A 24,673-nucleotide genomic window follows, 5' to 3' on the forward strand; every position below is an offset into this window, starting at 1 on the left:
CGAGGAAATTTCTTTGTGGCCCTCTCTATCATCATAGTTGCCCATCCCTGGGTTACGGCATGACAATATTTGTTCGGCCCCCGGCAACAATCTAGGTTTCTCATGTGGCCCCCCATGAAAAATAATTGCCCACCCCTGGTCTGAACTCGGCATTAGATGATACTGATGGATCCTGATGTTTCTGTCTGTATTCTGCTCAGATCCGGAACGTGGAGACCAACCAGTGCCTAGACAACATGGCCCGCAAGGAGAACGAGAAGGTCGGCATTTTCAACTGCCATGGCATGGGAGGCAACCAGGTAACGGACGACCAAGACAGGGGGGGGAAAAAGTAGGATAAGAATATGTGAAAGGAAGAAAGAGTAAGTTACAGTACATACTACAGTGGAAGGAGCAAAGTTGACCAGGTCGCTGTCAGTTGAGTGAATGACGTTGGTCGAGCTCATGTATAATTGGCTGCTCATCTGATCACATCACACATGTAAGGAAGGAATATCGCTGATATTATCAGAGTGGAGCCTTAGAATGCACTTTGATTCCTAGACTACCCACCTAACAACAAACTTAAGGAAGTGTCAGAGCCATTTCTGTTACTCCCGTGACCACAGGATGATCATGAAACAGAAGGACTGGGAAGATCAATGGCGTCTATTTGACGTCTGTTGTGTTTTTTGCAGGTGTTCTCCTACACGGCCAATAAGGAGATCGTCTATTTGACGTCTGTTGTGTTTTTTGCAGGTGTTCTCCTACACGGCCAATAAGGAGATTGTCTATTTGATGTATGTTGTGTTTTTTGCAGGTGTTCTCCTACACGGCCAATAAGGAGATTGTCTATTTGACGTCTGTTGTGTTTTTTGCAGGTGTTCTCCTACACGGCCAACAAGGAGATCAGGACAGACGACTTGTGTCTAGACGTGTCCAAGCTAAATGGTCCCGTCATGATGCTCAAGTGCCATCACCTCAAAGGCAACCAGCTGTGGGAGTACGACTCTATGGTGAGTGCAGCGGTGCACGATGAGATATGTCAGGCAGAACATGAAGAAATATATAGATTTACTGGTAAATGTACACATTTAAAAATGTTCATCGTTTGTCATAACATAACAGAGGCTTCCTACTGTTGTGAATAATTATCTTCAGTTTTAGAGTGATGCGGCGTAGTTGCCATATTACCCACCCACATCATACCGAACAACACTGACCAAGTGTGTTTCAAAGGCAGGGTCTCTGCGGGGTTTTGACAAATATTACAAGTTGATAAGTCAGTTTAGGGAAAATTAAAGCCCTTAAAAAGTCTTAATCGCCACTTGATGAGGTATTAAATTGTGTAGCAGATTGTGTTAAATGGGCATATCTCATATCGATCGCAGACCCCTGAATTGAATCAGAAATTGTATCGTGGCAGACTTTGTGATATGAGCAAATATTGTATCCTTGTCCAAAGAATCTATATGATATCATCATATCGTGTGATTTACACCCCTATCGCTGATGAAAGTGCTGATGAGGTCTTAAAATATAAAATATATTGAAAAGGTCTTAAAAGTTATTGAATTTAACTTCAGGATTCCTGCATATATACCCTGAACGGTCTCAGAGAGTGAGCCGATGTAGATCTTACTAATCAGCAATCAAACAAAATGCTGCAATACAGTAGGCAACAAAATAAAAGCCTATCCTGGCCTACCGGGCACCATGACCTTTCACCCTCAGTGAATACAACCAAAAACTCCCACGAAAGAACTTTATGAGGAAATAAAAGTAGGAAACATTAGGCGGATGAATTCAAAGAGGGAGGCCTCACTGGGAGGGCGGAGCATGCAGGAGGTGAAACCGATGCTGTCAATGAAGATGAGAGGGATGCCTCACTGGGAGGGCGGAGCATGCAGGAGGTGAAACAGATACAGTCAATGAAGATGAGAGGGATGCCTCACTGGGAGGGTGGAGCATGCAGGAGGTGAAACAGATACAGTCAATGAAGATGAGAGGGATGCCTCACTGGGAGGGCGGAGCATGCAGGAGGTGAAACCGATGCTGTCAATGAAGATGAGAGGGATGCCTCACTGGGAGGGCGGAGCATGCAGGAGGTGAAACAGATACAGTCAATGAAGATGAGAGGGATGCCTCACTGGGAGGGCGGAGCATGCAGGAGGTGAAACAGATACAGTCAATGAAGATGAGAGGGATGCCTCACTGGGAGGGCGGAGCATGCAGGAGGTGAAACCGATGCTGTCAATGAAGATGAGAGGGATGCCTCACTGGGAGGGCGGAGCATGCAGGAGGTGAAACCGATGCTGTCAATGAAGATGAGAGGGATGCCTCACTGGGAGGGCGGAGCATGCAGGAGGTGAAACCGATGCTGTCAATGAAGATGAGAGGGAGGCCTCACTGGGAGGGCGGAGCATGCAGGAGGTGAAACCGATGCTGTCAATGAAGATGAGAGGGAGGCCTCACTGGGAGGGCGGAGCATGCAGGAGGTGAAACCGATGCTGTCAATGAAGATGAGAGGGAGGCCTCACTGGGAGGGCGGAGCATGCAGGAGGTGAAACCGATGCTGTCAATGAAGATGAGAGGGAGGCCTCACTGGGAGGGCGGAGCATGCAGGAGGTGAAACCGATGCTGTCAATGAAGATGAGAGGGAGGCCTCACTGGGAGGGCGGAGCATGCAGGAGGTGAAACCGATGCTGTCAATGAAGATGAGAGGGAGGCCTCACTGGGAGGGCGGAGCATGCAGGAGGTGAAACCGATGCTGTCAATGAAGATGAGAGGGAGGCCTCACTGGGAGGGTGGAGCATGCAGGAGGTGAAACCGATGCTGTCAATGAAGATGAGAGGGAGGCCTCACTGGGAGGGCGGAGCATGCAGGAGGTGAAACAGATACAGTCAATGAAGATGAGATAAGAAAACAAATAAGACAGAGAAACATGATGAGGCAGAACCATGTGGGCCTGTGGCCAGCTAGGGCAGCACCCGCGTCCACTGCCGGCTAAATCACTGTATGGGAGCACACACGAGCACACACGTGTGCACACACGCGAGGACACACGTGTGCTCACACGCGAGCACACACGCGTGCATGCGCAGCCATACTGAGCATAACTCACACATTACTGGCAGTGAGTGTAATGATGCTGACAAACCAACAGGCAGAACTAGACCGGGTTCCCAACTGGCGGTTCCTGTATTGATTACTGTCTAAACTAAAGTGGGAGGAGAGACTGTGTCCGTCCCGAACTCGAGACGGTGAGAATAGATAACTTTTGAGTTTGGATTTGAAGATTTCCAAACTATTTTGAAAGTGAAAATGTAAGCAACTGTCTTTGTATTTTTCTCTGTTAGTCTAGACTCTAGGGTCTCTATCGTCGCAAAGGCGGTGATTTTGCATTAGCGCCCGTTTTGCGCTGGAATAGCGCGGCGCCAAGCCCTAATTGTGGCCGTGTCGGCCCGCTGCGCTTGGTGTCATCTCGTGCAAACCTCCATATAGGTTTATGCCCAAAACGGTATTCACAAGTGTGAGATCAGTCCCCTTAAAAGCCACAGCGTCACCACCGTCACGTATGTGACAGCAGCTTCTTTCTTGCTGAGTGCCGTGGGCAAGCAGGGACAGAGTGAGAGAGAGAGAGAAAAGAGAGAGGCAGGGGAGCAAGAGAGGGGGAGAGAGAGAGAGGGAGATAATTGGAGGATGAACCAGTTTGGATTCAGATAAACCATTAGAAACTAACGAAAATTGGTGCTGATGGAACGATCCATTTGAAACACACCAAAGGGCCGCCGCGCAGTTACGCAGTGAATATCGCCATGTCCTAAACTGTACTTACTGTAATTAGTCGTTTCGTTCATATAGGTTATAACATACACATTTAAAAATATTAATTTCTTTAATAGGGTAGGGATGTGTGAGATTTATATTGTAGCCTATTTTAATAGCCTATATCAGAATTGTCCACTCGGGTTAAGCTATTGTTGTATGGTGCAATTGCAGGGAAAGAGGTTACTGTAGGCTATAGCCTACTGGCCGGCTCAAAAGCAATCTACTGTTACCTCACACCACAGACCTGTATGGTCGGGAATTATGTAGCCTAATAAAGTCATGACAAACGAATTCTCATTTTTAAATCAAGGTGTGTTTTTTCTGCAATATAGGCTATAGTTGAAAATCAACATGGCATTCTGAGGAGGGAAGAGTGTGTGCGCACGCACGAGGTGTTGGAGAGAGTGACATCCATGCCGTGCATAATGTATCCAAGCGAAGATTTCCTGCACTGCGTGGAGAATACTGTGTGCGCTCAGGCGTATGCCTGGCGTAGTGTTTTTTTTGCGTGAAGACCTGCTATTAGGTGGCGTTAAAATTGAGAGCACCCAAGGCCCTTTTTTCTAACACATTGCGCTGGAACGTCTATTTTGGCACGGGCAACGCCCAAACCTGTGTTTACACTCGGAACATGGCGATGGTATCTTCGCCAGGGACACTTGCGGGAGGCAGATGATAGGCTAACGCCTACATTCCACTAGGTCCGTGTTCGGTCCGTCTGCGCTGCGGTACGGCATCGGAGCCGATACGTTTCCACTCTAATCATTGTGTCAACTCCCACCTACTCCACTGCGTTGCGTGTCTACTCCGTCCCAGCTCCGACGATCCGGAGCTCTCTCGAAAAAGATACGCAAGGTTTCTATTTTTCACGGATGACGGAGCAGAGCTGCAGCAGGCCAGGCATGAAATCAACAGGGCAGAGGTGTTTACAGCATTCAATATCAAGCCAGAGGACAAACATGTATGAGGAAAAGTTCATAATTGAAGTGGAAAACCACAAAATAATTTATGACACGACCCATCCTTTTTACAAGGACAACACCAAGCAAGTCCACCCCTCCTCTGCTTCAATGATCTTCTGCCTGTTTGTTGTTGTATTTATCCCACATACAAATTGTCTCGCGCGATTTTACCGTGATAACCTGTCGGTCTCGTCACTCCAGCTGTCTGACGGAGCAGCGCCGTGACGTGCTCTGCACGCAGCCGGTTAGTGTTGGCGCAGCACAGAGCACGGAGCAAAACCATTTGTGCCAAAGAACTTTCATTGATGAGAACCGAAGGGTTGTTCCGCTACTGCAGCATAATGACTGAGACTGCAGCTCTGTTTATAAAAAGAAGCAGAAAAGCTTTGCATCTTGTCTTGATTAAACTCTTTGTCTGCCCCCACACTGGAAATACCGGAAGCAGTTATGCCGCCATGACAGTCTCCCCGCATCTCCAAAACTGTGGTTTAGAAGCCACTATTGTTATATCAACAACTAGCCAAGAGATATCAAAGCTGGTGGGCTTTATGGAAAGAGCGTGACTTGAACTGGTTAACAGTTATCATCGGCGGCATTTTGAGCCTCGCAAACACTCGGTTAGCAAACATAGCTAACGGCTAACGGCTAGCTAACACCAGAGGCTAACGCTAGCTATTTACTGTACATACTAATTATCTGTCTGTCAGTCGTCAGACCATTATAATGTCTGACATCATCACCCATTTTTACCAACAGCTTATTTTTGTGACTTTTATGCACAAAATAAGGTTATTTCTCATCAAATACAGTGGTGAACAGTGGTGTGGTTAATCAACAGACCAGGTCATGACTCACCAACACATGAAATATCTTAAAAATGACAAGATACACTGGAGGGGGGCTTTAATACCTTTTATTAAATTCCTTCAAAGTCTTCACTACAGTATGTGATTTTTGTATTCTTGTTTTTTTTTATGTTAACTAAAAAAAAGTCTTCACTACATATAGTTTATATGAGTCTGGACAGACATGGATGTAAACTGCAACTTCACTTCATGGAGGCGCAATGTTGTGGCACACGCACAAGGCGGTTATTTCTACTTTTAACTTGCCTTGGTTAATTCAAGTGAAACAGGTGCAATCTCACATGTCATTTTCTCCCCCTCCCCCTCCCTCGCCCCCGCTGTGCAGAAGCTGACCCTGATCCACGTCAACAGCAACCAGTGTCTAGACAAGGCCAGCGAGGAGGACAGCCAGGTGCCCAGTGTCAGAGACTGCACACACACACGCTCCCAACAGTGGCTGCTCCGCAACGTTACACTGCCAGAGATCTTCTGACCGCACTCTGCACATGCTCAAACACACACTCGCACACACTCACACACACGGCGGCCCACAGCAAGGGAGGGGAAGGGACCTGTCCATCCACATGTTGGGCACCAAGAAAGGAAAAAGACTTCCCTGTGAAGCGTTTGAGGAAGAGAGGAGGACGGATGGGACGGTACTACCTCTTGGAAACCTTCTACACTCCAGCTCTGGTCCAGATCAGAGGGAGGAGTGTGTTTGACCCTCCTCAGGGAGAGAAGAGACTCCCTCTACAAGACGATGGTTGTCTTCTTGTTGTTTTTTTAAGAGATTTTAACCGCGGAGAGAGACTTGCTCCTGTGTGTGAATATGAGAGAGACTGACGGAAGCGAGGTTAACTTTCCTGGACAAAGCAGTCCAGCCCTCAACTCATCATGTGACGTTTACTGACTGCCTCTTCTGTGTGTGTGTGTGTGTGTGTGTGTGTGTGTGTGTGTGTGTGTGTGTGTGTGTGTGTGCGCATGCGCGTGTGCGTGCATGCGTGTTCTGAGATGAATGTATGTTACGAGAAGGGGGCTATTCCTTGATGTTAGTTTTTTTATTTAATTTTGTAATGGATTTTGAAAAGGATCTCTGGTGAACTCATATGAAGAAGGGTGCATGTGTGAGCGTGTGTGTGTCAGTGAGAATGTGTGAGACTACGCCTGTATGAGAGCCCCTCCTACAATCTTGCAGCAGTGTATGTCTCCCTCTAGTGTTGCTCTTTAGCATTTCAACCTACAGACTGAATCAGACTCACTCAGGAGGGAGAAGTCCACGAGGGGCCCAACCTCTGCCATCAGCAGAGAGATAGAGATATGTTTGTGATATCTTGAGATTTCTATGTCAAAGTTTTTTTTTTTTTTACATGGCTTGAGTTCTGTGAGAGTGCCATAGAGCAGTAACCCTAGTCTGTCTATTTCTGTTGTCTTTAAAGATGTTGAACATACAGTAGAGCTAATACACACGCACACACAGAGGACTCTACATATGTAACTCATGTCCACTGCCTCATGTAGTGTTCAACCATAAGGAAGTCTCCTGTAAGGCACTACATAGAAACACACACAGATGCATATATACATATATGAAAAGGCCGCTCTAGCCTGTCACTTTAATCCATTTCCTCATATCTTCTTCTCAATGACCTCTTGAAAATGCACTCCAAGGGCTTCTTTCCTCCAATGGAGTGTGGGTATACGCACATGGTGCATGTGTGTGCGTGTGTGTGTGTGTGTGTGTGTGTATGAGAGAGAGATAGTGTGTGTCTGTGTGTGTGTGTGAGAGAGAGAGAGAGATAGTGTGTCTGTGTGTGTGTGTAAGAGAGAGAGAGAATGAGTGAATGTGTGTGTGCAGTGATGAATCAGTCCATCAGCGCCCTGTTTGTCAGAACAAACCGCTCTCAGATCTTTGCAGTTGTTTCTTGGACGCCAGGAGCTCCTAGAAAAAAGACGGACAGCAGATCAGCGTCTCCCTGCTTCCATTGTACAAAAGAGCAGAAGCTGCTGCTTTGGTTCTGAACAGCGCACGGTCTCAGCGGCCTCTTGAAGACATGTCTAGGACTGGAGGCCTGGAGAGAGACTGTCACTATATCAGAGAGATGTGGCTGTTTTGTGTGTTCAGTGCGGATGGAAGAAGCCTCACAAGCCGCAGCAGACATATCTTGACCATAATAACGACATATCTCACTTTATTCATATCTCAGTGACCTGGGCGGCCCAACAGATGCGTCACTGTGTCACTCTCATTTCTCCCAACATGCTGTCTTTATGCTTTACTTCTTTTTTACAGGGCAGGAGAGATAATTTCATACAAGTTTAACCATTTCAACTTCCTCCAGTGGAGGAGGGGTTTACACATAGGACATGTCATTGGTTCATCTTTGTTGTGGACATGGTAGTGGGAGGAGGGGTTTACACATAGGACATGCCATTGGTTCATCTTTGTTGTGGACATGGTAGTGGGAGGAGGGGTTTACACATAGGACATGCCATTGGTTCATCTTTGTTGTGGACATGGTAGTGGGAGGAGGCAGCCAAGTGATTCATGTCTGAGCGAGTGACTGTGTGGTGAGCTGGTGATGATGTGAGCTTTTTGATTGTAAGACGGAGGGGGGGAGTATCGATTGCTCAGTTTTGGGGGCCGACTTTGGAGTGACTGACATGTCCAGGCTTCCACACTGAGCTGATCCAAATGTAGAAAATAAAAGTGAAAAAGTTTACAGAACAATACAAGGAGAACCTTGACTCCTGCCTCTTTTTGAATGCACACACACTTGTGTATCTCTGTCTTGACTGCTCCTCTCTCCGCTCCTCAGTCAGAAAGTATCGATTGACCTGTTGGCGTCTCAAAGAGATGACGTAAGACATCAAGGTTTGAATGGGATTCACTTTTACACCGCGGTGAATCACTCACTTCTGACAGTTAAAGCAGTCTGCACTTTATGGAGTATTATAAGAGAAAGATGATGAGTCTTAACTGTAATGTTGTCATTAAATTGTTGATTTATTATTATGCCCAATGAAGGGAACCATAAGAAGACAGAAGCATCTCATGAGATGTCATCTTTTATTTTGATAAATGTTTTGGCCTGACAGAATAAGCAAATGTGCCCCACCTCCCCCCAAAAAAGGCAATAATTGTTACCTTCTCTGCTTTTACTTTCTGGAGGCGTTGACTGTGCATATGGATATGGTTTATACTACTGTAGCTTCTCATTACAAATGTCCCAATGGATTCAGAGACTCTGCAAGCTGCATGTTTGATATATTTGTTTTGTTCACTGTACGCTTTTGTACATCTCAACATATAAGAGTTTCTCCCTACCTTATGTCTTTCACATATTCAAAAGCAAAAATGTGAATCTCCTGCACTTTCGGAAACCAGCCATCCAGTTCCTGCTTTCTCCTGGGCCTCACTGGAGACCAACCAGGTTATCCTGAGGAGCAGCAACAGAACCAAGACCAAGAGAATAAAATGACCATCCAGATTTTGTTTTTAGTGTGGCATATCTTCTCAGTTTGAAACCAGCTCATTATTTCATTAACACTGATCTGTCATATTAATTATGACTTTTTGCTCCATTGCAACTCTATATTGTTTCAGTGTAACTGCTAATGTAATTTTTGCCAGTTTTGGCAGATTGTAGCATCCTCGCAGAGACATGGTGTGAATCACCAGGCTACTGCAGTGCTCACTACATCATTAGTGATTTCAACAGGTGTCTTGTATTCTTGTAGAACACTTAATTACTTGTCATAATGTCCTTATACAGTCTGAAGCATTGTCACCTCAGTGAAACCATCAATTTAGCCTTGTAGCAACTGATTTTCTTTTTCTCTCCCATTTTCTCCCCAACTAGCAGAAAACCCATGTGACTGGTCATTTACTCAGGCCTTGTTCACAGAGTTGGCATGCAGCCTCTCCTCTCTCTCCCCAGGTGTTTTTCATAGTTCACTGGCTGATTACAACTCCACTCACCCGTGGGCTCCTCCACTCTGGAAATCCCATGATGGAGCTGAGCCTGTCTTGAGTCATTTTGACCACTAATTAGCTATTTTTGCCCATTTAGTCGACTCGAATTACTTAACTCAAAAATTGAGCCTCAGTGAAAGCTTGGACTTAAGCCACATGTGGGATGTAGGGCTGGGCGAAATGGACAAAATCAGGTTCACATGTGTCCACGTTTCACGTGCCCACATATGGAGAACGTGTCCACATGTGGAGAACGTGTGGACACGTTAAATTTCACATGTAAAAACATGTGAAACCCATGGGAAGTGTGTAGCTTTGGAACATTTTCACATGTGGAAAACATGTGATAACATGTTAACAGGCATCTTGGGGGAGGGGGTATTTTTGCTCCTGGATGATGGTTTTTAGGGGTACTCTGAGATTTCTTGGGACATTTCTGCCCTCACGCCGCCTGGCTAAATTCCTACACTGATTATAGGATTGTACTTGGCCAATTCTCCTTCCTGTCCTGGTCATTGCTCCACAGTCCACCCCCTCTGCCGATGTGGGGAGAGTTAGGGTAGACTAGATAGCCTACTTCCTCCGACACATGTACAATCGCCAGCCACTTTTCACCTGACAGCGAGGACATAGCATGTGGAATGATTACACTATTCCCCCCAGTTCCCCTCCACCCCCCGGATAGGCGCCCCGACCGACCAGAGGGGGCACTAGTGCAGAGACCAGGACTCGTACACCACTGGCAGAACGGAATGTCTGACCAAGCCAGAAGCACCACTACCGGGTCTCTGCGGTGGTACCGTAGGTGCATGAGTGCTTTTACCTCTCCACTAACCAAACGCCTCGGCAACTAATAATGTAATAAGTGCCAGATAATGTAGTATACAACAGGTAGTTCCGGCCGGGCAATTTGATTGGACAAGAGGGATCCTACCAGTGCCGATATTTCATAACGCACTGGCGCTTCACTGTGTGTAGATCACTCCACTTCACAGCTGCCCTAATCAACAAAATGCTTCACAGCTGTAGAGTAGACAGTAGTAAAGTAGACAGCCTGCAGTTAATTAGGCTGATTAGGCTACATTTTCGGCAAAGCAGAAAGCTGAGGGGACTAATTTTGTTGGCGGAGGAATAAATAGAGAAATCATATATTTTCTCAGCTTTTTGTCATTTTTTTAATCAGCTTTGTTTAATAGAACTGTTGTATAAAAGCAATATCACACTCCAGGTCGTGCTGTTGTCTAATATCGGCACTGCTGTGATTATCTACGGCCTCGTGCCTACGACCGAATCACAGCAGTGCCGATATTAGCCAACAACAGCACTCCCTCTCGTGTGATATTGCTTAAATATCACATTGTTACATTACCCACCATCACTGATTTGATCATCTTATGTGTAAGTTTGATAAATGTATTTCCTTAAGTAGATTTGGCAACAAAAAAATACCAGCAGTTTAATATTTGCTTATTGTGTGCTTCCTTTTTAGGAGTAGAATATTCTTTGCTTTCCGTATCTTTGAGTAACCACTGGATGTGAATGTAATCTTTCCTGGCCAACCTCACTGTTTGCATGGAATGGCCACGATGTTTGACTACAGCAATGATAATGGAATTTACCAAAGTCAATATTTCCTTCAAACGGATCAAAGAAAATCTCCTCAAATGCAGACTGCAGGTGAGGCAGCAACAAAGCCACCCCTGGTTCAAATGGTAATGTTTATTGTGTCAGTGCATTTCCACCAATCAAAAACAAACCAAAAGAAAAACACTGCAACAGCACCAGATGAAGATGACCTTAGTGAGACAGTGAAACCGTCGCCAAGCCATAGGCTTTTACCAACCCGACCCAGAATAGATCCCAGCCTCCCCGCCCTCACGCAGCTAACGCAGTAGCCAGTATGACGTGGATTACATACAGATGATTCATCTGTACAGAGTTTATTCAAGCTTCCAGTCTGTAAACGGCTTTGTATTTTCAGTACAGAAAATTGCTCCTACTGTGCTTGACTATGGAGCCGAGATACAGTAGGTGAGTAGAAAATACAAAGATGTTCATACTGAAGTGAGGTGTCTGTGTGGTCCCATTTACTAAAGTATCCATGGGATGAGGATGACAGTGTCAGTCTTATCAAACTGTGTTTGAACAAAAGTGCAAAAATCCTCTGACAAACTTGTCAATATCAACATTCTAAGTGTAGAGCAGGTTTCAACTGACCGATTAATTCCACTTTTCAGAGTGAATGGATACGTTCTCATGTATGTGTGTATGTGCACTCAGTGTGTTAGAACAAATAAACGTAAGACTGGAAACCAACTGTAATGTAAGAACAGAATAGAGCTGAGACTAAACTCTACATCCCATTAAGCATACAGACATGAAAGTGCCAAACATGTAACCATTAAAGATACGGTAATAAACAATAACAATACTTATAATTCAACTGTACTGATAAAAAAGGCAGAAAAAAAAGAAGAAAAAGGGGGCAGGTGTATCAAAGCCTGGTCCAGGAGAGCTGTGCAGTTTAGTGTTTGTTCAAGCCAAACTCAGAAATAAGCACATTACGTGAATCTTGCATTATGTTAAACTAAGATCACTCTTCATCAGCTCGTTCTATAGAGCCAGGCGAGGACTACAACAAAGACACGTGCTCAGTTCATCTTCACACACATACCACCCGGCACTACAAACTCTGTCTGAGCCTCCAAGAGGAACGAGGTAGGGAGCACAGATACTAGTGCACGGCCATACTGTTTAAACCCAGCCAGGGTGTGCAGATTGGAAATAAGGGGGCATTGCGAATCAAATATATTATCTTAAAATTCATAGGATTGACCACAAACCACGTTGTGGATGACAATAAATTTTAGGCATTTCTCAATGTTAACACCGATGTGATGTCATTGGTCCACATTTCCTGGAGCACTGCTTGGGATCTGAACGCACGCTCCCATTTGTAATTTGATGGTCTTGCACTGAAGCAGAGCTCCATGTCACTCAGAGGGACAACTCTGGTGGGTAACCAACCATTACACCGCCTTCTCTTGGGCCAACCCTGTAGCGCGGGGCAGCTTGGGGAGGAGCTTCAGAGAGGGGAGTATCGGTACTTCCCCTGGAGAATCAGCCAATAGGAAGCCAGAAGACATTCCACAGAGACACACCCTCTTTGTCACTCACTGGCCTTCTTCAGCAGAGGAGTGGAGTCTGCCAAGGACCTGAGAGCGACAGGAAAGACAGCGGTAAAGGAGGGAATGGTGCAAGACTGGTGTCTTTGCTTGCTTTCTGGTTGAAATGATCCATTGTCTGTGCAGGCGTGCATGTTGGTGAGAGGTGTTCTGTACTGACCCGGACGGGGGGGAAGGCCCAGGAGGGCTGCACCTGCACAGGTGTGGGCACTGCAGAGCTGGGGCTCATCAGCATGGCACTGTAGATGTTGGCTGCCACCACCAGGATGCAGAGCAGGATGGGCCCGATGATGGCACCCTCCAAACCCAGATAGTACGCTCCGCCTGCCACTGCCAGACCTGTCAGATAGGGGTGCCCACCCCTGGGAGAATGGATCAACACAAAGAAATACTTCAAAAGAATTGTTCCAGTAATTTCGCAACAGCTGCTTTCCAAGGTCTCATATCAGATTTCAGCCTGAATGACTTATTTCGTGCAATTAACCCTTCTTCAAGACATTACAGTTTTTACTCTAATAGGCATAAAACATATTCTAGAATAGATTACTTACTAGCTTCTCCAACTGCTATATCACAGCTTCATGATGTAAATATTCTTCCTAATTCACTGTCTGACCATGGAGTAGTTGTTGCGAAATTAACCCTCAGAGACACACCAGTCAGGGCCACAAGATGGCGCTTTAATATAACTTTACTTAAAAACAATGCTTTTTGTGAATACTTAAAAACTGAACTTAATACATTTCTGTCTGAAAATGCTGGTTCTGTTGAGGATCCACGCATACTTTGGTATGCAATCAAAGGTTGTATTAGAAACACTTCTATTTCTTTCTCTTCTAACCTTAATAGGGCTCGATTGGGTGAATTATCAGAACTTGAATTAAAACTGCAGAATATGGAAGAAGAACAACTACATTTGGGTTTCTCAGAAGAAAGGAAAAAAGCAATGGATTCAGTCAGGATGGATCTAAACTCCCTCTTGAGGTCTAGAGCAGAATTTCAAATTCACAGAACAAGAAGGAATTACTATTTTAATGGGGCCAGACCCAGTCACCTTCTTGCATTGAGATGGCAGAAAAACGACAAATATTCAAATATAACAACAATCAGATCAGAACGCGCCCTTCTATCGGACCCTAAAATACAGAATTTCGTTCTTTTTACGCTTCATTATATTCTTCAGAAATTTCACTAGATAAAGTTAACTGTAAAAAAATCTTAAGTAACTTGAGACTTCCCTGTCTTACTCAAGAGGAAGCTAAAGATCTCAGCAGACCGATCACCCTGACTGAATTACATAAGGCTTTAACTGGAATGAAAAAGGGAAAATCCCCTGGCTGGGACGGGATTCCCCCTGAGTTTTATATTACTTTTTGGAATGAACTTGGGCAACTTTTTTTGGAGATGATTCTTGCTTCTATTGAAAACGGCTCTTTTATCAGGGATGCCAAGTTGGCATTGCCAACTCTGCCATAATAGCTGTGTTACCTAAACCTAATAAGGACCCCACATTGTGTAGTAATTATAGACCTCTGTCCATTTTGAATACAGAAATTAAAATATATGCAAGAGTATTAGCCACCCGGGTAGAATCACATATGACAAATCTAGTTCATCATGATCAGACAGGTTTCATAAAAACCAGACTAGCATCAGACAACATGCGTCGTCTGTTGCATGTTATCCATGCTGCCAGAGACATCGACTCACCCTGTGCTGTTTTATCTTTAGATGCCGAGAAAGCATTTGATCGGCTAGAATGGGACTATCTATGGATGGTTCTTGAGAGGTTTGGTTTTGATTCAGATTTTATAAAACTCACTCAGGTACTTTATGGTAACCCCTCTGCTATGATTGTCACAGGCAACAACATCTCCACTCAATTTCCCATCTTACGTTCTTGCCGTCAAGGCTGTCCTTTTTCTCAATTTTTATTCGCTCTTTCGCTAGAACCTCTAGCTCAGACAATTAGGCAACACCCTCTCATCTCACCTATTAAATTTAATACTAGTCACCACATCGCTTTGTATGCAGATGATATATTGTTGTTTATAGATAATGCAGCCCATTCTGTCCCACACATTCTACAGACCTTTAGAAATTTTAGTACTTTATCTGGTTATAAAATCAATTGGTTAAAATCCTCGTTATTACCCTTAAACTCAACCTCACATCCCTGTAGTGAAGAGCTTTAAATACTTAGGGATTGAAGTCTATCCATCCTTAGCCAACATCACTACCAATAATTTTAATGGCATTTTTAAACGTATAGAGGCGGACCTAGACAGGTGGTCACACCTCCCTCACTCACTGCGGACCCGTGTCTCCATTATTAAGATGGACATCTTGCCTCGGTGAATTTCTTTTCATCTATGTTACCTTTACCTCCTCCCACTAATTATTGGGACAAAATACACTCACTTGTCTCCAAATTCATATGGGGGGGAGGGCGTCCCCGTCTCAAGATGTCTACCCTGCAACGGCACAGATCTGAGGGTGGTCTTTCCATCCCAAATTTTAAACACTATTTCTGGTCATTTGTACTTCGTCCCCTCTCAACATGGTTTAATTTGAACTCATCAGCCTCTTGGAGACCTGTGAAGGAGAGGCTTGCCTCCCCCCACAGGCTACAAGATCTGGTTCATGCTGCTATTCCACTTAAACGAGCTAAGTTACATTTAGGGCCTATAATATCTTACCTTCTCACTGTGTGGCGAGCAGCAGAGAAAATATCTAAAACGGCTCAAAAATGGCATTTGAATAGCCCAATCTTTAATAACCACTTATTACTTACTGGGAATGCACCCTTTTCTTTTTCTGCTTGGAGTGATAGAGGCATACATGTCTTTAAAGACATTTTTGGTGAAAATGGTCTCCGCGCTTTTGATGATTTACGTAATGCATATAACCTGCCTGGTTTCTCTTTTTTTCTGTATCTTCAGTTAAGGTCTTCTATGAAGGCATATGGTGTTCCTTGGAACACACAACTCACTCCTCACGTTTTACATAACATCTTAGATAATGAAGGTCAAACCAAGAGCTTAGTATCTGCATTGTATTCTTTGTTTTCTTTGTCTTCTTATAAACCTTTGCAAGTTCAACAAGTATGGTCTAGGGGCCTGAATCTTCCTATTGATGTTGAACCTATTCTATGGAACAAAGTATGGGTGTCAGTGGTGGAATCCTCTAAGAACCCTGACCATCAACAGATACACCTAAACTTTATTCATAGAACCTATCTCACCCCAAGAAAACGCCACACAATGAAAATTATTTCTTCCCCACTGTGTGACCTTTGTCTTGATGGTCATATAGGAACCTTTATGCACATGTACTGGGAATGTATGGATGTAGCGTCTTTTTGGAGTCAGGTGGCCTCCACACTATCAGATTTGATGGGAACTGTAATTCCATGCTCACCAAAAGCTATGCTTTTAAATGACTTCCAACTTTCATATTCTGGAAAACGTGTGGTGTTAGCCGGTTTGACAGCAGCCAAAAAGATGCTGGCTCTTCGCTGGCAACCTCCTCACACACTTACACGCACACAATGGTTGAACTCGTATCTTGATATAATTGTTATTGAGCTATCTGTGGCCAGAATGCATGGTGCAACTGAGAGCACTATTATACAATGGGCTGATGCATACAATAAGATAAAAGAGATGAGAGGGTGAGGCGTTTGTTTGCTTTTGCTTGTTAATATAATTTTTTAACAACCTATGATTTGATAGTGTGCTACTTCTGTAACAGTCCGTATACATTTGTTGATCTGTGTTTTGTGACAGGCTAACAGATGAATATCTCAGGAGATCGGGGGGTGGGGGGGTCGCCACGGGGAGGATATGTGGGGAGAGCGAGTTTAAACTTGCATAATGTGCCTGTGTGTCTTCATGCACATACATGTATCTGTATATACTTGTATAGTGGATGTCAATATCTTGCTCCCCTGAAAGAAAATAAAAAATATTTGATCACAAAAAAAAACTGTTACTTCTACTTAATAAAGCATTGAAGTAACAGTAACTTTACTCAAGTTAGAGCATTCCACCACTGAAGATAGGCTACCATTAACAGCTGGGATTGAGCAGTATCTTGCCAGTTGTCTCAAACAGCTGACAAAACATTTCTGAAAATGACATAGGGGTGGTTTCATATCAACGCCATATTAGGGTAGAAACAAGGTTTGGATGCATTACAGTACCAACCACAGGCGGGATGTTGAGATGTGCTCGTCTGATGCCAAATGCCAGCGCACACACGCACACACACACACACACACACACACACACGTACCCGGAGATATCAGAGTAGATGGCTGTGTCTACAAAGTAGGTTGGAAGCAGATGGCAGACCAGCAGCAGCAGGGCCTTGACGCCCTCTCCCTGTGCCAACCACAGATCACACATGGCCGGCACCGCTGCCCAGTAGGTCCCCAAGAATGGCACGGCTCCCAGGATGGCCGCCAAGGCTTCAGACAGGAAGGAAAGAGGCATTCAGAGAGCAGAGGGGAGGACAAAAGCGGCCATCGCTTGGCAGTTGCAGGTAGTGACAGCGTGAGCCGCTGCAAACACAATGACTCACCAGATGGGATGAAAACGATGTTGATGCCAAAGATAGTGTGCGTGAGCCAAGTGTAGAGGCCGTAGAAGCAGGCCATCTTCAGAGAGGCGTCAAACACCCCTCTTCAAAAACAAACAAGCCAACAAAAATTACAATTGTGTCTTTTTTCTTCTTCTTTTTAAATTTTTTTTTATTTCACCTACACATGAGGTTTTGTGGGTGTCTCTACCTGATGGCCTCCTCTACAGACTGGCCTATGATATTGGAGGAGGGTCCCGGCTGGGAGAGGGGTGTCAGATTGATGAGCCATTTGACAGGTTTGTAGTATTCTCCACTGGAGCTCAGCAAATAGAAGAGAGTGGTCAGGAAGATCACCTGCGTGCACACACAAGATCAGTCAGTGTCTCACTCACACACGCACACACACACACACACACACACACACAGACAGACAGACAGACAGACAGACACACACACACAGTGCAGGTACAGTAGACACAGTAGATGTGCCTGTTCTCACCAGCAGAGAGGGTTTCACAGATTCAAATTCTCGTCAGCTGACGGAAGGAATGTTAGTTAATAAGTCATCTAGGGATGGAACGATAACCGATTTGAATGATAACCGTGATAAAATTCCTTACGATAACCATACTGTTTCAAATTTTCATTATCATTAAAACTGTGGTACCGTGATTACAGTGCTTTGAAAAACATGGTAAATACTGTCCATCATCAACCAAAGTTGGCAACAGTCTCCCAGATGCAAACGTGCAGCCTTGGAGAAATGATTTCAGTGAGTGTATCAATCCTTTTCGGGTCAGAGTTTTCAATATAAAACGTAAAATGATTTCAGTGAGTCTCTCAGTACTTTTTGAACATTTTCAGCATTTTTTTTTACGAATACCGTGATAATACGATAACCGTGATCATTTTGGTCATGATAATCGTAATGTGAAATTTTCATACCGTTACATCTCTAAAGTCATCTAGTTATTATGAGTTGTGTTTATGAGTTTTGCAGATTTTTACCTATAACAATTAATTAATCAATTTGGCTGTAGCAGAAGTGATTATGTTGAAAGTAAATGCAGAACAGAGGGCTTCTATGGTGTCTACTACTCTATGTATTATTGAGCCAGGTGCTTTGTAGCAGGCCATGTTTCATACCAGACTCAGGGCAAAGTTGAGAAGTGCCGTGCCGCTGTGGAACAAGACGGTGAGGAGCGTGGTGGTCGAGGAGATGAGCAGACCGACGTTCCTACTCATTACCACCCACAGAGACTCCAGGATCTAGAAGAACAGGGCCACGGTAAACAGGAAACATGTCATCACCCACGATGATGCAGTTACAAAGAAGCTGTTTTGTTGTGAGCCCCGTGGACCAATCAGTATTAGGGCTGGGTATCGAGTTTCGATACTTACTTGGCACCGAAATGGAAACATCGATACTAAGGGGTATCGAAGCCTCCCTTGTCAATCGATACCAATTTTCGATACCAAAACAAAACAGCGTCATTGAGCCTATAAGCATGCGACATGCTTGCACGCCGCGCTCTAATACGGCTGGTGATTGGCTGTCATGTAGAGGCATGCAGGAAACGTTACGCCCACAGCCGGTGTGTTTGTTGTGACTGTGAGCCAGGCGTGCGGTGCGGATAGTATACAAGAAGTTAGCCACTCAAGCTACTCCTATCCTGGAGTACCATATGGCGAAGATGATGAAAAGCAGGAAAAGAAACAGAAACAACACGGACTGGTTTCCACAGACAAGAGAAATAATTGAGAGGTGGGTCAGCTCAGCTTACCGCAAGTTAGCGGTTATCAGATCCCTCAGTCTGACAAATCCATGCATCTGGCTGTGAGGTGTAGCATTAGATCGTTTAATTAATTGCCGCCGTAACGTTATGCGCAAGCGGGCATTGTGTATTTTTAGCAACTCGTTAACAAACGCTGATGTCATGATAGTTTGTTGAATGTAAATGCGATTCATTTATATTGATTGGCTAGTCTGTGAAGTTGAGCTGTCTCGTCAGATTTGACAAGAATGACGTTCTGTTGCAGCAGTGAGCACACTGATCTGCAACGCTAGCGTTAATGTTTAATTAATTAGCGTTATATGCAAGCGGGCAGTTATCGCCCATGTATTTCTAGCAACTCGTTAACAAACGCTGATGTCATGATAGTTTGTTGAATATAAATGCGATTCACTTTGTGGCATATAAGGCTATATTGATAGGCTAGTCAATGCTCAACTAGTCTTCCATGCATGAAGTGGAGCCATCTCATCAGTTTGGACAAGAATAGCGTTCTGTTGCATCAGTGGGTATTAAACCCTGATTTGCAACTCTCTGTTTTGCACTGAAAACTATTCCACTGATTTATTTGTTTTAGCTACATTTCTTTCCTTTGTAGTACTCCAATATTTTTTGTAGGGACGGCAATACGTTTAGATAACTTAAAGTTATGTTAAATACAGTAGGTTTTATTTTTTCTGCTGTAAAACTTAAGATGGGGGGAAAACTAAAGATTTGTAAAATAATTTCAATGTGTAATGCAGTTTTATTTTTGTTAAAATGGATTTTTCTAAAAATTGGTATCGAAAAAAGTATCGTTCAGGAACCGGTATCGAAATCCAAGTATCGAAACGGTATCGATATCGAAAAATTTTGAACGATACCCAGCCCTAATCAGTATAGCTTTGGAAATGCTGCAACACAGTGGTGACACAGTGGGCAAAAGAGAAAATGAATGATGTAGCGCCCCCTGTGGGATAATCTGAGTCATTTTTTAAATACTAGAACACAGTGGTAAAATGCATCAGTCATCCATATTGCTTACAAATCCAATCAAAACAATAACTTGTGACTGACAAAAGGATGGATGGATGAAAGCAACAAGCGAACACACAGACAGAGACTGGTCAATTATGACAAGCCTTCAGCCCCATACAGCAGAGAAGAAACATTTCATCAAACAGACACACTTACAGACATCAGGGTCTCAATATTCTCCTGTATGAAAGCGGCGATGTCCTGCCAGTCCAGTGCTGCTAGCCAGCTGTTCTGCCTCTGAACAGACAACTTAGGACCTCGCTGCTGGCGCCCAGACTGGGTGGCATTCTGGAAAACATGTGTGTGATTAAGTGTTATATAAAACTGCATATCACTGAGTGTGACTTGATTTGAGGAGACTGTTACCCTCAGGACAGACCCAACCCCCCTACTGTGTTACCTTAACAAACCACGAGTGGTACAGTCGGTCCCAAAGCTCCAAAACCTGCTTCTCAATGACAGCTGTGTGGTTCCCCTTGTCTCCTAACATCTTATGGAGCTGCACACACAGAGAAAGAACAGACTCATTGCATAATACACTCTTAATGCCCAGGTTGTTTTTGAACAAGTAACTACAACAAACTACATCTAAGCATCTCTCCATATTCAAGGAGAGAGACACCACAGAGAAACTTAGCAGGCACTTGTCATTCCCACCTTTTGTGTTATCCATTCTCTCCCGTGCTGATAGACATTGGTAGCAGCTGAGTTCAGAGCCTTCTGGACCACGCGGGCCTCTGGGAGCCAGCTAGGAGGAGAGGGGGGAGAAAATAGAGAAGGAGAGAGAGAGAAAGGGAAGAAAGCTCAGGTGGTTGGTAGATGAGAGAGAGACAGAGAGAGAGAGAGAGAGAGAGAGAGAGAAAGAGAAGACAGCTCAGGTGGTTGGTAGATGAAAGAGAGAGAGAGAGAGAGAGAGAGAGAGAAAGGGAAGACAGCTCAGGTGGTTGGTAGATGAGAGAGAGAGAGAGAGAGAGGTAGATGAGAAATCATCATTCCAAACTATAAATGCTGTCAAGTTGAGTCCAAATCCAATTTGAATAAAATGACCCTCTTGATGTGTGGTGTTAACATGATTCATATTTAAATGTGTTTCAGTTTGTCACTATGAAACAGCTCTGAAGAATTTAGGTTGAAAAGTTTTAGAATATAAATGTTCCAATGGCATCTAAGTAGGGGTGGGGGAAATAATCGATTCTTAGATGCATCAAGATGCGGACGTGGACGATTATGAATCGATTCACAAATGTCAATAATCTATTTTTTTTTTAAAGTTAGTTGTAACGTGATGTTGCCGGAGCGGAAAGGCGGAACTAAACTGCGAGCGCGAGGCAGCGCCCGGACAGTTTACGGTGCGGCGCAGGCTGCCAGCCGAAAGTAAAACAAAACGCATGTGAACATGGCAGAACATGAAATCAGACACACCGGCTGTAGTTGCTCCTAACCAGCCATCAATCGAGCAAGCAATGCTATCAAAGCATCCACCCAACTCAGAAAGGGCGAAACGAATCACAAAATCCATTGCAACTTTTATTGCCATGGATATACGTCCGTACTCAGAACCAGGGATGTTGCGCACTTTGGAGCCGAGGCAAATAACTTTTATGGAAAGAAATGGCAGCTCCATATTGCCCCATTGCAACATCAGCGCCCAGCAGCCTCCGCCATTTTTGATTTTTGGAAACGTGACGGCGCCAAAAGAACCTCGCAGTGGTCAGCTGCGGTAGCGCTGGCCCCTATAATCAGCCTCTCTAAACAGTAACTCAACGGGAGTTGAACCTCGGGTCCTTTTCATTAGCTATTTATCTTGAAAAAACTAAAAAAAATAAGACGAAAAATTTTGCTTAGTTTCCACAATATGGTTGTTGTTTTACATCCCTGCACTACACCACTTCAATCAAGATTTACAGTACGCCCGGAAAAGATGTGAATCCCCAAAGTTTAGAGTGTTCTCCCGTTGAGTTACTGTTTAGAGAGGCTGATTATAGGGGCCAGCGCTACCGCAGCTGACCACTGCGAGGTGCATTCTGTTTCCAAAAATGGCCGGAGTGTCGTCTCTTTCCTTCCACGCTCTTTGGCCGAGGTACAACGTCCCATCTCATCATTTTTTTTATTGACACAGTGATCCCCAGACTGTACAATGAGACCAACACCCAAGTTGTGGACTCACTGAAGAAAGCAGGTAGGATATCTCTAACTTGTGATGTGTGGACATCCGTTACTGCACACTTCATCACTGAACAGTGGCAGCTAGCATCTCATGTACTCCAAACAAGAGTGATGACTGAGAGCCACACGGGTTGCAAATGTGGGGGAGCTGTTACAACATGTAGAAGAAGTGATTCAGAATATGCTGAAGTGACGTTAATTTACTACAAGGATGCTGCTACAGGCACAACTGGGACACTTGTGTTTCATTTCCTGTTGGTTCTTTGTAATGCTGGGAAATATGTTGGCAAATGTAACGTTCCAGTTGACACATCAATTCCATTTGCTTTGTTAATAAAAGATAACGGAAGTAAATTCATCCGTTTATTTTAATTATGGATCATTACAATGCAATTCAAAATGCACTTTATTTTAAAAGTAGTCACACAGTGAGACAAAAGAAAGCATGTATTGAAAAAAAAAAAGATGCATCAATATTCAATGCATCGAGATGCATCGATAATCGTTTTATAATCGAATCGTAGCCCTCTGAATCGAAATGGAATCGTGAGGTGCCTAGAGATTCCCACCCCTACATCTAAGAGTAGCCTACAAAAATGGTAGTAGGCATGCTTAATCGGTGTTACGATTATGAGGGGGTCCTTCGAAAACGTTCTCCCCTCTAAGGGGTCCCTCGCCCCAAAAGGTTTGGGAACCCCTGCTGTAAGAGACAGACAAAGAGGGACCACATTAACCTCTGAAAAGGGGATGACAAAACTGTCATACTTGGCCCATTCTGGGTGGTTGGACACAGTCTCATTGATGAGGTTGCCGGTTACATCAATGATGTGAACACTCTCCTGATGGACCTAGAAGACACCCGAGAGACAAAAGCTGCTCTGTTAGCCCAGTGTGTCAGAAGCGCTGGACATCCAGTGAGGTGGTGGTGAGAAGGGACAAACGGTACCATAGCAGTGAGCAGGAGAGCCATCAGCAGAGTTCCTGTGACCAGGAGGAAGATGATGAAGATGCTGATGATCTTGTCCAGAGATCGCTCCAACCACACGATCATCTGCACAGAGAAATCGAGGAAGGGGAAGAGACATACAGACACATAGTCAGCACCGTTCACAATGAGTTGAGGACATACAGCGGTCGCTCAGACACATGGAGAAACCTGCGCCCTCCCCTTGTGAAGAGGCCATTTTGGATGTAAACCAGAGCCAGTAGCTGCCACCTCAGACCCTAAGGATAATATAGTAGCCAGGATACCTGTACACACACACACACACACACATATACTTGCACCGAGGTAAGCATGTGTGTGTCCATGTGAAACCCTCAGTTCTGTGCTTCTGTATCTCTATCTGTGTGACTCCTGTCTTTCCATGTGCATGTGTGTGTTGCAAGATGGTGCAATTCTTAACCCAGGTTTCTCAATGCTCCAAACCCTGTTAACGGCCAACTTAGAGCAGTTTCTAAATCCCATTAGTTTGTCCCTGTGTGTGTGTGTGTGTGTGTGTGTGTGTGTGTGTGTGTGTGTGTGTGTGTGCGCGCGCACACACGTGTGCGTGTTAAGGTCGCAAAAGCCATGTGTTAAAATTGAGTTACTGGAGTCAATGAAGAGGCTCTGTTAAGGTGCGTTCACACCGAGATATTTATTTTTCGCTCTGTCGCTCAAGTCAACCCTTTGGAATCGCTCTGTCGCTCTGTTTAAATCGCTCATCAACAGGCACATGAATTGACGGACATGTGGGGGATATAACGTTACGCAATGTCATGATATTTGTCCACTATGAGCCACCGTCATTGTTTACAAGCTAAAGCCTATCAGCGTGCTCCTAATGCGAGCTCCATACCGGTAGTACAGACTTCACTTCATGTCAGCTGTCAGCCTGTCAATGTGGTTTGTTGCCACACAATAAACCAGCAGTTTGTTCCAAGCCAGTGGGATCCTTGACTCACTCTCAACACGGCAGCCAATCAGTGTTGAGCGGCGAGCGACTGATTTTCGCTCGAGTTGGAATATTTCATCTCGAGCGACGAGCAAATTTTCTCCCTATCGCTCTGTCTCTGCCGCTCGGACGCCCAGCGATTTTTCTCCCAGGCGAATATACGCTCAATCGCTCGTTTGCATTGACTTTGTATGTAAACTCGACGCCAGCGAAAAACTTTAATAGGTCGGTGTGAACGCACCTTTAGTGACACCTCTTTCCCATGAGGCCGTCATATCGATGGTGTTATGATACAGCAGCATCTATATGAACATCCTTACTTACCTTTCAAGGAGAATCATTGTACTTGGCAGGCTGACTGATGTGGCTCCACTACATAGTGGGGTGAGTGAACAGAATAAGGG

General features: G+C 44.6%; 2 protein-coding genes across 3 annotated transcripts in view; one reads left to right on the forward strand and one right to left on the reverse strand.

Moving 5' to 3' along the window:
* galnt1 (UDP-N-acetyl-alpha-D-galactosamine:polypeptide N-acetylgalactosaminyltransferase 1) overlaps positions 1-8,233 on the forward strand; it is a 140,287-nt gene extending 132,054 nt beyond the window's left edge. Inside the window, exons 12-14 of the mRNA XM_083641722.1 lie at positions 201-299; positions 861-995; positions 5,964-8,233. Coding sequence (XP_083497848.1) covers positions 201-299; positions 861-995; positions 5,964-6,110 — 381 coding nt within the window. The 3' untranslated portion in view covers positions 6,111-8,233. The remainder of the gene's footprint in view (positions 1-200; positions 300-860; positions 996-5,963) is intronic.
* Positions 8,234-10,941: 2,708 nt separating this feature from the next.
* The window catches only part of tmem245 (transmembrane protein 245), a 38,895-nt gene continuing 25,163 nt past the window's right edge, over positions 10,942-24,673 (reverse strand). For both annotated transcript variants that reach the window (XM_083637641.1, XM_083637640.1), the window contains 11 exons: positions 23,282-23,386; positions 23,101-23,183; positions 20,827-20,917; positions 20,570-20,668; positions 20,326-20,457; positions 18,506-18,628; positions 17,568-17,713; positions 17,360-17,460; positions 17,072-17,246; positions 12,936-13,137; positions 10,942-12,805 (listed from right to left, as the gene is read on the reverse strand). In XM_083637641.1, coding sequence (XP_083493767.1) covers positions 12,764-12,805; positions 12,936-13,137; positions 17,072-17,246; positions 17,360-17,460; positions 17,568-17,713; positions 18,506-18,628; positions 20,326-20,457; positions 20,570-20,668; positions 20,827-20,917; positions 23,101-23,183; positions 23,282-23,386 — 1,299 coding nt within the window. In that variant the 3' untranslated portion in view covers positions 10,942-12,763. The remainder of the gene's footprint in view (positions 12,806-12,935; positions 13,138-17,071; positions 17,247-17,359; positions 17,461-17,567; positions 17,714-18,505; positions 18,629-20,325; positions 20,458-20,569; positions 20,669-20,826; positions 20,918-23,100; positions 23,184-23,281; positions 23,387-24,673) is intronic.

Source organism: Poromitra crassiceps (assembly GCF_964638095.1).
Source record: "Poromitra crassiceps genome assembly, chromosome: 1".
In the NCBI taxonomy this organism is placed as follows: domain Eukaryota; kingdom Metazoa; phylum Chordata; class Actinopteri; order Beryciformes; family Melamphaidae; genus Poromitra; species Poromitra crassiceps.